Source organism: Oncorhynchus clarkii, chromosome 20 (genome assembly GCF_045791955.1).
Source record: "Oncorhynchus clarkii lewisi isolate Uvic-CL-2024 chromosome 20, UVic_Ocla_1.0, whole genome shotgun sequence".
In the NCBI taxonomy this organism is placed as follows: Eukaryota; Metazoa; Chordata; class Actinopteri; order Salmoniformes; family Salmonidae; genus Oncorhynchus; species Oncorhynchus clarkii.
This window is the reverse complement of record NC_092166.1, coordinates 10,581,638-10,597,198: the sequence shown is the minus strand read 5'-3', so window position 1 is coordinate 10,597,198 and position 15,561 is coordinate 10,581,638. Positions and strand designations below refer to the sequence as shown.

Below are 15,561 nucleotides of genomic sequence, written 5' to 3'. Positions count from 1 at the left end.
GGACTACAACTAATAACAACAGATAAGACAACAACTAATAACAACAGATGGACTACAACTAATAACAACAGATGGACTACAACTAATAACAACAACAGATGGGCTACAACTAATTTTTTTATTTTTATTTATTTCACCTTTATTTAACCAGGTAGGCAAGTTGAGAACAAGTTCTCATTTACAATTGCGACCTGGCCAAGATAAAGCAAAGCAGTTCGACACATACAACGACACAGAGTTACACATGGAGTAAAACAAACATACAGTCAATAATACAGTATAAAAAAGTCTATATAGGATGTGAGCAAATGACGTGAGATACGGGAGGTAAAGGCAAAAAGGCCATGGTGGCAAAGTAGATACAATATAGCAAGTAAAACACTGGAATGGTAGATTTGCAATGGGAGAATGTGCAAAGTAGAAATAAAAATAATGGGGGTGCAAAGGAGCAAAATAAATAAATAAATAAAATACAGTAGGGAAAGAGGTAGTTGTTTGGGCTAAATTATAGGTGGGCTATGTACAGGTGCAGTAATCTGTGAGCTGCTCTGACAGTTGGTGCTTAAAGCTAGTGAGGGAGATAAGTGTTTCCAGTTTCAGAGATTTTTGTAGTTCGTTCCAGTCATTGGCAGCAGAGAACTGGAAGGAGAGGCGGCCAAAGAAAGAATTGGTTTTGGGGGTGACTAGAGAGATATACCTGCTGGAGCGTGTGCTACAGGTGGGAGATGCAATGGTGACCAGCGAGCTGAGATAAGGGGGGACTTTACCTAGCAGGGTCTTGTAATAACAGATAAGACTACAACTAATAACAACAACAGATGGACTACAACTAATAACAACAACAGATGGACCACAACTAATAATGATTGCTCAGTTTTGCCAGGCGGCCAACTCTAAGAAGAGTCTTGATGGTTCCAAACTTCTTCCATTTAAGAATGATGGAGGCCACTGTGTTTTTGGGGACCGTCAATGCTGCAGAGATTTTTTGGTACCCTTCCCCAGATCTGTGCCTCGAGACAATCCTGTAAACAGGTGTGTGCCTTTCCAAATCATGTCCAATCAATTGAATTTACCACAGCTGTACTCCAATCAAATTGTAGAAACATCTCAAGGATGATCAATGGAAACAGGATGCACCTGAGCTCAATTTCGAGTCTCATAGCAAAGGGTCTGAATACTTATATAAATAAGCTATTTCTGTTTTTTTTTATTTTTTGCAAAAATTCTATAAGCTTGTTTTTACTTTGTAATTTTGAGGAATTGTGTGTAAATTGATGAGGATTTTAAAAAATGTAATCCTTCAGAGTAAGGCTGTAACGTAACAAAATGTGGAAAAAGGGAAGGGGTCTGAATACTTTCTGAATGCTCTGTATCTCACCACGGATCCAAAAGACTTCCCCACACTTTAGTCTAATGTGTTGTGTTGATTCTGACTGATGGTTGTGACGAGTGCTGTGTCTGTGACCTCCAGTGAGCCAAGCTGTGGCGTGAACGAGTTCACGGTGTATCCCCCTGGCCCTGTCTGGAGCCCCGGAGCCTGGGAACCAGAGGAGGGGCCATGGGAACATCCTATCTGCCTGAATATCTGCATTCCTACCTGGGGAAAGGACATGAACACAGCAGCACCTCCGGGACAAATACTTCCTCTGACTGAAACACTAAAGCCACGGATTTGGAGAAAGCGCATCCAATTAACCCTGAGACGGACCTGAGGATGATCCACGGAGATCGACTCGTACATGCCTATCAAAGCTGAAAGCCCATTGTGCCGTCCTCAATGGCACCCTATCTCTACATAGTGCACTACTGTGGGCCATGGTGAAAAGTAGTGCACTATATAGGGAATGGGGCTCTGCTCTAAAGTAGTGCACTACAGTGCCTTGCGAAAGTATTCGGCCCCCTTGAACTTTGCGACCTTTTGCCACATTTCAGGCTTCAAACAAAGATATAAAACTGTATTTTTTTGTGAAGAATCAACAACAAGTGGGACACAATCATGAAGTGGAACGACATTTATTGGATATTTCAAACTTTTTTAACAAATCAAAAACTGAAAAATTGGGCGTGCAAAATTATTCAGCCCCCTTAAGTTAATACTTTGTAGCGCCACCTTTTGCTGTGATTACAGCTGTAAGTCACTTGGGGTATGTCTCTATCAGTTTTGCACATCGAGAGACTGACATTTTTTCCCATTCCTCCTTGCAAAACAGCTCGAGCTCAGTGAGGTTGGATGGAGAGCATTTGTGAACAGCAGTTTTCAGTTCTTTCCACAGATTCTCGATTGGATTCAGGTCTGGACTTTGACTTGGCCATTCTAAAACCTGGATATGTTTATTTTTGAACCATTCCATTGTAGATTTTCCTTTATGTTTTGGATCATTGTCTTGTTGGAAGACAAATCTCCGTCCCAGTCTCAGGTCTTTTGCAGACTCCATCAGGTTTTCTTCCAGAATGGTCCTGTATTTGGCTCCATCCATCTTCCCATCAATTTTAACCATCTTCCCTGTCCCTGCTGAAGAAAAGCAGGCCCAAACCATGATGCTGCCACCACCATGTTTGACAGTGGGGATGGTGTGTTCAGCTGTGTTGCTTTTACGCCAAACATAACGTTTTGCATTGTTGCCAAAAAGTTCAATTTTGGTTTCATCTGACCAGAGCACCTTCTTCCACATGTTTGGTGTGTCTCCCAGGCGGCTTGTGGCAAACTTTAAACAACACTTTTTATGGATATCTTTAAGAAATGGCTTTCTTCTTGCCACTCTTCCATAAAGGCCAGATTTGTGCAATATACGACTGATTGTTGTCCTATGGACAGAGTCTCCCACCTCAGCTGTAGATCTCTGCAGTTCATCCAGAGTGATCATGGGCCTCTTGGCTGCATCTCTGATCAGTCTTCTCCTTGTATGAGCTGAAAGTTTTGAGGGACGGCCAGGTCTTGGTAGATTTGCAGTGGTCTGATACTCCTTCCATTTCAATATTATCGCTTGCACAGTGCTCCTTGGGATGTTTAAAGCTTGGGAAATCTTTTTGTATCCAAATCCGGCTTTAAACTTCTTCACAACAGTATCTCGGACCTGCCTGGTGTGTTCCTTGTTCTTCATGATGCTCTCTGCGCTTTTAACGGACCTCTGAGACTATCACAGTGCAGGTGCATTTATACGGAGACTTGATTACACACAGGTGGATTGTATTTATCATCATTAGTCATTTAGGTCAACATTGGATCATTCAGAGATCCTCACTGAACTTCTGGAGAGAGTTTGCTGCACTGAAAGTAAAGGGGCTGAATAATTTTGCACGCCCAATTTGTCAGTTTTTGATTTGTTAAAAAAGTTTGAAATATCCAATAAATGTCGTTCCACTTCATGATTGTGTCCCACTTGTTGTTGATTCTTCACAAAAAAATACAGTTTTATATCTTTATGTTTGAAGCCTGAAATGTGGCAAAAGGTCACAAAGTTCAAGGGGGCCGAATACTTTCGCAAGGCACTGTATATAGGGAATAGGGCTCTGGTCTAAAGTAGTGCACTATATAGGGAATAGGGTGCCATTTGGGATGCATGCCATTTTGAAGAATGGGGAAGGGGAGATAAAGCTTTTCACCACTCTCAAAGCCTTATTGTACAAAACTCTTCTTTCCACAGATATTTCAAAATGTAAGATACACCACAACAATTACTCTTGGAGGATTAGATTTCTGTTAGATTTCTCTGTAGACTCTGTAGAGGTGGGTGATGGGAGAGGGAATACAGAGAGATACAGAGCATTCAGACAGGGTCCCATCACCCACAGGGTCCCATCACCCACGTCTACAGTGTCCCATCACCCTCCTCTACAGAGTCCCATTCCCTCTCCCATCACCCACCTGCCTCTACGATCGTTCATGGCTCAAAGGTCAAAGCTATCTAATCAATTGTGGAGGGAGAACGGTCCTGAAACTGTCAGTCTGGTTATGTGTTTGATATTCATCATAGGTTTGATGTACCCTACAAACACAAGCGAGGAGGATTTTTCACACCAGAAGCGCACATGATCCCACTATTGAAACAAGGTGACAGTTGGAGAGGAATAGGTGAGCCATTCTTTTTTTTCCCGTAACAAAATGAATATGCAGACTATGCAGTCGAGCAAGGAACAGGAAGGATGTCCTCCTGTTGAGGAGGGAATTTGTAATACCAGCAACTGTACGATTGTGTGCGTAACCATAACTACCAACCATGTGGAATAGATGGAGCGGAGATATACTGGAGATAACGGATGGTGTGACTATAGTCAGTTAACTGTGCATAGCAAATGGGTGCCTGTTGCCATTGACAGGCATTCTCCTCTACAGTGTACCTTAATGATTCTCCCGCATTCTCAAACAAAGTTACATCAGATGTCAAATGACACGCTCAAACGTGATAAAAACCACGGCAGATTAATTTTAATACGTTCATCTGGAGAAAAAACCCAGTAAACAAGTGACATTTCCCGTGTGTCACGCATCAGGCTGAGCAGTAGGGTCTCTACCCATGAGAATAGCTGCCAATAACATGCCTACTTGAATCTTAATTCAACATGATAAGACACAGCATCAACATACAGAGTAGCATTACATGCACAATCCTTAGTTTGTTTCATGACAGAAACGACAGACCCATCACTTGGTTCGGTATAAAGCTGAGAAATTGTGCTGGGGAATTGAAACTACTCTCAAAATGTATAGATGGAGCTAATCAATGGAGTACCTTGTATTTTGGGGTATGATAGGGGAAGAAACATTTCTAAGCCCATGAGGCATTAACCTATATTCTTCAAGAAGCAATGGGTATAAATCATTAATATCCCAGATTGTGCCTTTAAAACTGTCACTCCATCCTAACTAGAAAAAAGCAATTCTCCATGGGCCAATTACAATGTGCTGCAGGAACCTTTCTGGGTCACAGCTCATAGATATCCTGTTCCTTTTCTTTAAAGGGACACCAGGCTTTAGCTTTTGTGTTTGCCCCGATCCCAGCAGCTTCATTAATTTGAGTCGTAAATCCGACTTGGAGCCCATTAAAACAGTGTCTGTGAACTAGAGGGAGAGCATACATATGTTAAACGTTAGATAAACACACCAGGGACCTCTTTAAAGGAAGCAGGCACCAGCTGGCTCCTTCTCTTGTTTTTCTGTTTTACGTTGTTGGCTTCTAACTAGAAATATACTTATTCCTGTCACTATATAAAATAACTTGTTGATGACTTATTTCACCTTTATTTAAACTAGGCAAGTCAGTTACGTTACACATATGATAACGGTTTATGTTCTGTGTCAATGAAGGTTCAATAAGGAATGCGTACGGAGAGTTACTAAGGAAGGCGAAGGGCAACAGTTAGTCTCTGGTAAGGCAGGCCAGCAGCGGAACTACGGAGGAGCGAGGAATTCAACAGTCTAGATAGTCTCTGATAAGGCAGGCCAGCTGAGGAACTAGGGAGGAGTGAGGAATTCAACAGTCTAGTTAGTCTCTGATAAGGCAGGCCAGCTGAGGAACTAGGGAGGAGTGAGGAATTCAACAGTCTAGTTAGTCTCTGATAAGACAGGCCAGCTGAGGAACTAGGGAGGAGTCTAGTTAGTCTCTGATAAGGCAGGCCAGCTGAGGAACTACGGAGGAGCGAGGAATTTGGCTTGAGGTCAAGTCAACAGTTGAAGTGAGAAGAAACCTCTGGGAGGGGGGCCAGAGGGGCCCACCCCAAAGACCCTACTACTACAGTCCTCTCACACAGAGGGACCCACCCCAAAGACCCTCCTACTACAGTCCTATCTCACACAGATTTATTATGGAATATCTACATAGGCGTATAGAGGCCCATTATCAGCAACCATCTCTCCTGTGTTCCAATTGTGTTGTGTTAGCTAATCCAAGTTTATCATTTTAAAAGGATAATTAATCATTAGAAAACCCTTTTGCAATTATGTTAGCACAGCTGAAAACTGATTTAAAGAAGCAAGAAAACTGGCCTTCTTTTGACTAGTTGAGAATCTGGAGCATCAGCGTTTGATCACAGGCTCAAAATGGCCAGAAACAAAGACCTTTGACACCATTAAAGACATGACACCATTAAAACACCCCTTTGACAGTCATGTACCTGCAGTTTTAAGGCTTACCACATGCTGGTCAAATTAACCGCCTTGAAAGCTAATCAAGTCTTGCTAATCAGTCCAGAGGGGTATTGGTATTCCTGGCCCTTCACTGTTGACATTGACAACATTAGGAAATCAGAAACTCCTGTGATGGGTCTGTTTCAGTAGACAAATAAACATACAATAAAATCATGACTAATATCCTTAAAAAGGTCAGCTCAGCTAAATTACAAGTTGATGGCTTTGGGGGCCATAAAGAAAATGGAGTTGATCATGAGGGGGCACAGTGGTCCTGGGTCTGTACCCACATCCATACCCCCCCCCGCCCCACACACACACATTTTGCCATGGGGTATATTTAGCAGTTTTATAACTAATTTCCTGCAATTCAACACATTTTGCCGTAGGGTGGAAGCAAATGTTTTTACTAGGATAACTGATGACCATGTTGGGAATTTGAGTCCCCCAACCCAACTATTTTTTTAAATATATTCATTTTGTATTATATATATATTTTTAATCAGGCCTAGAAGTTCCGGCTTCAGTTGGGACAGAGAGGAGGAGTCAGATATGAGACACCACTCAACAGTGTCATCATTGCTGTATCCGCCTCTTCCCCAGCTAAATATCAGCACAATTCCAGATCATATTTCATGCCCCGCCTACCCAAACACGTGATTTGTTGGGGAGTTTTCTGTCTGTTTTTCCTTTTTGAAATGTCCAAGAGAATCTGACATCCATTCCTCTGTCCAAGAGAATCTGACATCCATTCCTCTGTCCAAGAGAATCTGACATCCATTCCTCTGTCCAAGAGAATCTGACATCCATTCCTCTGTCCAAGAGAATCTGACATCCATTCCTCTGTCCAAGAGAATCTGACATCCATTCCTCTGTCCAAGAGAATCTGACATCCATTCCTCAGTCCAAGAGAATCTGACATCCATTCCTCTGTCCAAGAGAATCTGACATCCATTCCTCTGTCCAAGAGAATCTGACATCCATTCCTCTGTCCAAGAGAATCTGACATCCATTCCTATGTCCAAGAGAATCTGACATTCATTGCCGTAGCTCCATCATTGCTCCAAGGTGTGTTACATTTTACATGTAACATCTTGAACAATGTAATGTGGGCATTTTGCATGCCAAGTAGGGTCATCATCATCATATTGGAGGGACATATGGTGCCCAGTTAACATAAATGTCACACGCACACAAAGACACACACTAAATCAAATCGTATTGGTCACACACATATTTAGCAGATGTTATTGCGGGTGTAGAGAAACGCTTGTGTTCCTAGCTCCAACAGTGCAGTAGTATAGAACAATTCACAACAATACACACCAATCAAAAGTAAAGGAATGGAATTAAGAATATATACAGTGCCTTGCGAAAGTATTCGGCCCCCTTGAACTTTGCGACCTTTTGCCACATTTCAGGCTTCAAACATAAAGACATAAAACTGTATTTTTTTGTGAAGAATCAACAACAAGTGGGACACAATCATGAAGTGGAACGACATTTATTGGATATTTCAAACTTTTTTAACAAATCAAAAACTGAAAAATTGGGCGTGCAAAATTATTCAGCCCCTTTACTTTCAGTGCAGCAAACTCTCTCCAGACGTTCAGTGAGGATCTCTGAATGATCCAATGTTGACCTAAATGACTAATGATGATAAATACAATCCACCTGTGTGTAATCAAGTCTCCGTATAAATGCACCTGCACTGTGATAGTCTCAGAGGTCCGTTAAAATCGCAGAGAGCATCATGAAGAACAAGAAACACACCAGGCAGGTCCGAGATACTGTTGTGAAGAAGTTTAAAGCCGGATTTGGATACAAAAGATTTCCCAAGCTTTAAACATCCCAAGGGGCACTGTGCAAGCGATAATATTGAAATGGAAGGAGTATCAGACCACTGCAAATCTACCAAGACCTGGCCGTCCCTCTAAACTTTCAGCTCATACAAGGAGAAGACTGATCAGAGATGCAGCCAAGAGGCCCATGATCACTCTGGATGAACTGCAGAGATCTACAGCTGAGGTGGGAGACTCTGTCCATAGGACAACAATCAGTCGTATATTGCACAAATCTGGCCTTTATGGAAGAGTGGCAAGAAGAAAGCCATTTCTTAAAGATATCCATAAAAAGTGTTGTTTAAAGTTTGCCACCTGGGAGACACACCAAACATGTGGAAGAAGGTGCTCTGGTCAGATGAAACCAAAATTGAACTTTTTGGCAACAATGCAAGATGTTATGTTTGGCGTAAAAGCAACACAGCTCATCACCCTGAACACACCATCCCCACTGTCAAACATGGTGGTGGCAGCATCATGGTTTGGGCCTGCTTTTCTTCAGCAGGGAAAGGGAAGATGGTTAAAATTGATGGGAAGATGGATGGAGCCAAATACAGGACCATTCTGGAAGAAAACCTGATGGAGTCTGCAAAAGACCTGAGACTGGGATGGAGATTTGTCCTCCAACAAGACAATGATCCAAAACATAAAGCAAAATCTACAATGGAATGGTTCAAAAATAAACATACCCAGGTGTTAGAATGGCCAAGTCAAAGTCCAGACCTGAATCCAATCGAGAATCTGTGGAAAGAACTGAAAACTGCTGTTCACAAATGCTCTCCATCCAACCTCACTGAGCTCGAGCTGTTTTGCAAGGAGGAATGGGAAAAAATGTCAGTCTCTTGATGTGCAAAACTGATAGAGACATACCCCAAGCGACTTACAGCTGTAATCGCAGCAAAAGGTGGCGCTACAAAGTATTAACTTAAGGGGGCTGAATAATTTTGCACGTCCAATTTTTCAGTTTTTTATTTGTTAAAAAAGTTTGAAATATCCAATAAATGTCGTTCCACTTCATGATTGTGTCCCACTTGTTGTTGATTCTTCACAAAAAAATGCAGTTTTATATCTTTATGTTTGAAGCCTGAAATGTGGCAAAAGGTCGCAAAGTTCAAGGGGGCCGAATACTTTCGCAAGGCACTGTAAATATTAGGACTAGCAATGTCGGAGTGGCATTGACTAAAATACAGTAGAATAGAAAACAGTGATATATATATATATATATATGGGATGAGTAAAGCAGTATTTAAACGTTATTAAAGTGACTAGTGTTCCATTATTAAAGTGGCCAGTGATTCCATGTGTATATACAGTATATAGGGCAGCAGCCTCTAAGCTAGTGATGGCTAATTAACAGTCTGATGGCCTTGAGATAGAAGCTGTTTTTCAGTCTCTCGGGTCCCAGCTTTGATGCACCTGTACTGACCTCGCCTTCTGGACGATAATAGGGTGAACAGGCAGTGGCTCGGGCGGTTGATGTCCTTAATGATCTTTTTGGCCTTCCTGTGACATCGGGTGCTGTAAGTGTCCTGAAGGGCAGTGTGCCCAGGTGATGCGTTGGGCAGACCGCACCACCCTCTGGAGAGCCCTGTGATTGCGGGCGGTGATAGGGATGCCGTCTGGGCAATAAGGAGGAGGTATAAAAACAAGAAGGGAGAGAGAAGAGGATTTACATATGACTATGGCCACACTCAGACGCATGAACACGGATTAAATCGTGTTTGACATAAGTAAAAAGACGGACGATTGTTTGTGCGTGCTCTGTCGAACAATCATCATCCATCACCATCCATTGTCATTCATCTGGCAACGGATGACTCCCATTGAAAGGGAAGACATCCAGGGGAGTATTCACTTAGGAGTCAAATCGAAGGAAATTGCAGAAACGAGGCGGGATTAACCTCAACTTGTCCAATAAGAAATGCTTATTTTTATGGCAAAACTGTTTCCTGATAAACGGTTTGCTACGGTATGCACTAATGAATACACCCCTGCTTTAGTGGGTAGCACAGCCAACACCTTCACCTGCTCAACTCCTACAATCCAAGCACAAAGCCACAACAACAAATCCAAGCTTGATGGATGGATAGAAAAGAGCTATCCATCCAGGACCAAGACACCTACTACTACACACCTGGTACCACTGTTAGTTCTATCTAAGCCTACATCAGTTGGGTATGCACGGGTATACCCTAGCTCAAGACCAACAATGTGAAGTAGGCCACAACAAGAGAAGTAGACTCAAAGCATTCCAATCCCTTTTAGGCAGCAGTGTGCCGATTGCTTTGAATTTGATGACTGCATTTGAACTTGGTCTTGTAAACCTTGTTGTAGTCTGATAGGGGTTAATTCCTTGGGAATTGGGAGGTAGCGAGCCCTCCTTTTTGGTGACCATTCAAAGCCAAAAGCTGTTTTATTGCCATTACAAATATATGTTGTAATAGCTGTAAGCTTAATTGTTATTTTCATGTATTCATCCCAGTAGGCTAGTGTAATGTTGGTTTCATGTAGGCCTATTGGTATGAAAATAAACAACTTGCCATTTAGAGCATTTCCCACAAGTACATGTCCTGTTTTTGGCTTCAAAGACAATAACAATTGTAGGCTATAACAAATGTGCATTGTCATGCAGTGACCAAATGATAATTGAGATAATGCAAATCATTAATGATTACTTAGTTGGGCTAACCTTTTTACTTCTTGCTGTTAAAACTGTTTTGTTAATTTAAAAAAAATGTAACCTTTATTAAACTAAGCAAGTCAGTTCAAATTCTAATTTACAATGACGGCCTAGGAACAGTGGGTTAACTGCCTTGTTCAGGGGTAGAACGACAGATTTTTACCTTGCCAGCTCAGGGATTCGATCTTGCAACCTTTCAGTTACTAGTACAATGCTCTAACCACTAGGCTACCTACCAGATCTAGTGTGTTATATTCACTTTTGTCGGTCCCAAGCCCGGATAAAGGAGGAGGGTTGGAATTGTGACATAAAAAAAAAAAGAATCGACAGAAGAAAGTTCATTTGTCATTCTAAACATATTTAGGGTGTTTTTTTACTCACTTTTTGTCTCTCCTACGAAGTTATTCCTCTCTTCTTCAGCGTCCATCATGTACATTGCCAATTATGCAAATGTATAGACGTCACTTAGCGACTTTTCGGACAGGCAAAAGCTACTTTCCTTACTGAGGAGTTGGCAACACTGATCTGAATGCAGAGCAACAATTTTGGTGGGAATCACACGAGAGGACACTGTCATAGTACACTGTATGCGCCGTTCCACGAGGGTGGCTTCATACAGCCAATAGCAGGCGGTGGGCAACCTTTTCCATGTGAGTGCCAATTTACAATTTAATTTTTACATTTTTTATTTCACCTTTATTTAACCAGGTAGGTAAGTTGAGAACAAGTATTCATTTACAACTGCGACCTGGCCAAGATAAAGCAAAGCAGTTCGACACATACGACACAGAGTTACACATGGAGTAAAACATACAGTCAATAATACAGTATAAACAAGTCTATATACGATGTGAGCAAAGTTTACCATGGTGGCAAAGTAAATACAATATAGCAAGTAAAACACTGGAATGGTAGATTTGCAATGGAAGAATGTGCAAAGTAGAAATACAAATAATTGATCCTAACATCTCTAAAGATCTGCGTGCCGGTTATGACTTGCATATAAGCATTGTAGGCTACTTACTCAACCGTGCCCCAAAAATGTCTAACTGGCCACAAACTGAATAATTGTAGCTACTAGACATAGACGCTGTCCATTCAGCCACACGCCACGGAGCTCCTCTAATGTCTACCTGTACGGAGGCCGCACGCGAGGCCTTAATGTGTAGATTTTCCTTTTGTATTTTACGATTTTCTTAATTCTTTGCTCGTTTGTGTCTTCATACGTCCTTGTCAATTGTAGGCCTAAGTAACACGACATTCCACAGACATTTAAACCTAATATTGCGGTGATAATTCACGTGTGGGGTCATTTGTTTATTGCTGTTCTCCAAAATAGCGTTTTAGAGTTTGTAAAATGATGTAGGCTAGAGCTACATTAAAGCTCTGGGTGTGGTAAAGTGGGGGTGTATTTCTACACCCCCACTTTACCACACCCAGAGTTTAGCTGACTGACGTCACTGATCTGCTGCATCCGCACCACCCTTCAGGTGAGCAAGACATCTTGTCTGGCCAACTCCACTCCTGGACTTTACCTGGCCAATATTATGCGTTAATGTTGTAACTTACCTCTGTGCTGCTGGGGGTTGTTTTCGAAACTTGTTTCTAAATTATGACTCAACATTCCTACCTATTTATAAAAATGTATCATCTGACCAAAGATGGTCACAGACTGTGGCACTGCCAGTGATGAGATCAGATATTCAATTTCAACAACTCCACCCCCCCCCTCCCAGTCAATCAATCTTGATTTGGTCAGTTCACCTTCACGTCCCATAATAACATAACCACAGTGTGTGGCTGGTCATTTATTACACCAGTGTCATCTACATTCTTGCACATGGAAGCTCTTAGAATGGTGCTGCAATGTATAGCAGCCATTTTACGGGCTCCAGACCAATTCGGCAATTGTTTTTAGTTTTTTTTCTCTCAATGTTCTCTGTATTGTTGGGAAGGCCCTGTAAGTAAACATTTCACTGTTCGTCTACCTACGCCTGTTGTTTTTACCAAGCACGTGACTAACAGAATTCGAGTTGACGGAAGACTAGCGTTTCATTTTGGACAACTGCATGACGCCCCTTAAAGAGACATGGTTCTGAATTTACAGGAAGTCTGATCTGCTCGGTTCTCCTTCGTCGACACTACTACCTGGATGTGTTCCAGTATAAGTGGGCAAGGTTCCCTTTCAGGGTGCTGTACATTTTGGGGCGGCAGGTAGTCTAGTGGTTAGATCATTGGGCCAGTAACCGAAATGTTGCTAGATCGAATCCCTGAACTGACAAGGTAAAAATCTGTCATTCTGCCCCTGAACAAGGCAGTTAACCCACTGTTCCTAGGCCGTCATTGTAAATGAGAATGTCCTTAACTGACTTGCCTAGTTACAAAAAAAAAGTAGTCTGACTCATTGGGCAACAATTGGTTGACTCACCATGTCTTTTTCACACCACATTTTAGACACTGGCACAGGAGTTTTTGTTGTTCTAAAGTAGCTGATATGCCGAGGTATTTTATTTTACAAAGCTAGCTGATTACACACCCATTTTTAATAAACTTAAGACTATTCTTCAAATCCACTGTTCCATTTACCAACAGTAAATGTCAGTAAGACAGGTAATATTATAACGTTACTACTGTATTGTGTTAAGTTCAGTTTTCATAACTATATGTAGCCAGGACAAAAATGGGCCGTAGTGGGGTTCAGATCATGTGGGCAGGAAAAACCCATCTCTGCATGGTAAAGGTAGAAGTAAACAGCAACACAATCAAGACGTTCCTCTACCAGCTTTATGATCTATTTGCACTGTGAACACATAACATAACACAATGTTCGCCATCATTCCTTTCATTTGCACAGCACAAAAAAAAAAACACTTTTGAGCCAAGGCTGGAATTGACACATCAATCCCACTGAATCATAAAGATCTTTGATATGCATCAATAAGAGAATAGCTTTTTTGATTTTCTTCAAAGTCTGTTTTCGGAAAGTTTGGCTCTTATATCATATATACATTTGGATCGCATGGGACATCAGTCAGATGCTATAGGGCTGCATCATAGTGCCCCAAAAGAAGAGCCATTGAGGACCTCCACCATTTTCAAGTAGTCAACTTGGTGGAACTTCCTATGTCTTAAAGATTGCAAAATCCATCCATGTCACCAGAAGGGATCAGCAAATTAATTTAGCTGGTGAGCAAACATTCCATAACTGCAGGTGGCAGTAAATCAACCTTCGCCTTGTTCAAACATCAGACTCCAGGTGACACTGCGTACCCTTTGTTTCCCAACTCAGAAGTAGTAGATGAAGAAAATTCACGACTTCAAAAATGGAGATGTCATCAATGGCGCTGCCTGTGCACTTTGACACCATAACAACAGAAACAAAGAGAGCCCTCTATAATTCTCTATGGGCTGCCTACCTACACTTTGTCAAACTGGGTTTCTGTCACAAATGGCACCATATTCCATTCATAGTGCACTACCTTTGACTGGGGCCCTGTGTTTAGACACTGGGTAGACAAAGTAGTGTGCTGTATATGGAGTAGGGTGCCATTTGAGAGGCAGCTTGGGGCGTTCCTTTAAGAAAATAAAAACACAGGAAAATGAATCTGACAGAGGTCTCATATCCTTTATGGTTAGCAATGATTTTAATTTGCACCACCCAGATTTTCCGAAGGGCTTCTTAGCCAGCTCATGTTTCACATGGAATGTACAGGATTCATTTCACAAAGGAAATAGTAGGAGAAGAGGTTTCTTCTCTCACCTCCATCTATCCATCCCCTCTCGTCCACTCTCTCTCTCCATCTCGCTCTCTCATCAACCTCGGTCTCCACAGTAAGATGCTCTGATGTTAGAAAATAGTTTTGATATAGTTGTTTTTCATTTTTTTTACATTAGAACTTGAAAAAACATTGGAAGCTCCAACTTCCCCTCCCCATGTCCAGAGTGACATACTGCATCTGCTGCTTGTAACTATGGAGACCAGGTAGAAGGTATTTTCCTGAAGGACTATCTGAACACGGGGGCTTTATCTTGGAGCCCAAAGTGCTAGTAGGGTACCCAGTCTCTTCTAGAGGTAGTCCTGGCAGGGAGGAGGAAGGGGGGGGCTAGGTTTGCGGCAGGGGGTTTATAAATGCCTTGACGGGACCTGTGGAGGAAGGAGGCCACGGTCCAGGCTCAGAACCTCAGGTGGGACTTGTGTTTCACCATGTATCTGTAGGTGGTAACAGGACGAGAACACCTGGTCAGTAGGAGCTCATGCATTCTACAATGTCATCTTATTCAAATATACTGTACATCCCAACTGTGTCTAACACCAGAGAACATTTATAGAGATTATTTAGCTCCATGTACACGAGTGCTAACATGTACAATAACCCATCTACACAGAAACCTTCCACTTTTTCCCCTCTTAAATAATTTTCCACAGACATTTTATTGAAAATACATCCCAGATTAAAGGGAGCGGAGGGTACATGACAGAGGTGGGTTTAATATCAACCCCATTGTGTCACGAGCATACATGTGCACAAATGTGCTTTCAAGAACACACCTGTCGAGGGTCTCCCAGAACTTCAGAAACATGGGCCGGTCGAGATGGCGCTTGTGGTGGCTCAGCTCCAACACGGTGACATCCCACTTCTGAACGTTGGGATCCATCTTCTGCTCGTCATACTTCAGATGAAAGGCTCTTACTGCAGGCGACCACAACCACACACAGTCGATTAGGTAGGACCAATACTAGTTGAGACTTGGGTTGTACAGGTTAGCTTGCAAATATGCATTAACCTAAGTCCAATTCATTCAACAGGTATAACAGGTTAGGAGCCAAAGACCCGTATGAGTGGCAATTTAACTGGGTAACCATACTAATTACCAGTAGTTACCTGCAACAAGAAATTCAATTACCTTGTCAAAAA

At 42.0% G+C, this 15,561-nt stretch overlaps 2 protein-coding genes and 1 long non-coding RNA gene across 3 annotated transcripts in view; 1 reads left to right on the top strand and 2 right to left on the bottom strand.

Annotated features, from left to right (window-relative positions):
• Positions 1-6,807: 6,807 nt before the first annotated feature.
• Positions 6,808-11,204, bottom strand: LOC139375863 (uncharacterized). The gene is made up of 2 exons (XR_011627852.1): positions 11,027-11,204; positions 6,808-9,584 (listed from the first exon to the last, which is right to left on the bottom strand). It is a non-coding gene; the product is annotated as an uncharacterized lncRNA (long non-coding RNA).
• Positions 11,148-15,561, top strand: part of LOC139375861 (beta-1,3-galactosyltransferase 2-like) — a 67,339-nt gene continuing 62,925 nt past the window's right edge. The window contains exon 1 of the mRNA XM_071117797.1: positions 11,148-11,295. The gene's annotated coding sequence lies outside the window, so the exon portion shown is untranslated. The remainder of the gene's footprint in view (positions 11,296-15,561) is intronic.
• The window catches only part of LOC139375860 (parafibromin), a 36,425-nt gene continuing 34,275 nt past the window's right edge, over positions 13,412-15,561 (bottom strand). The window contains exons 16-17 of the mRNA XM_071117792.1: positions 15,195-15,336; positions 13,412-14,855 (exon numbers count right to left, since the gene is read on the bottom strand). Coding sequence (XP_070973893.1) covers positions 14,819-14,855; positions 15,195-15,336 — 179 coding nt within the window. The 3' untranslated portion in view covers positions 13,412-14,818. The remainder of the gene's footprint in view (positions 14,856-15,194; positions 15,337-15,561) is intronic.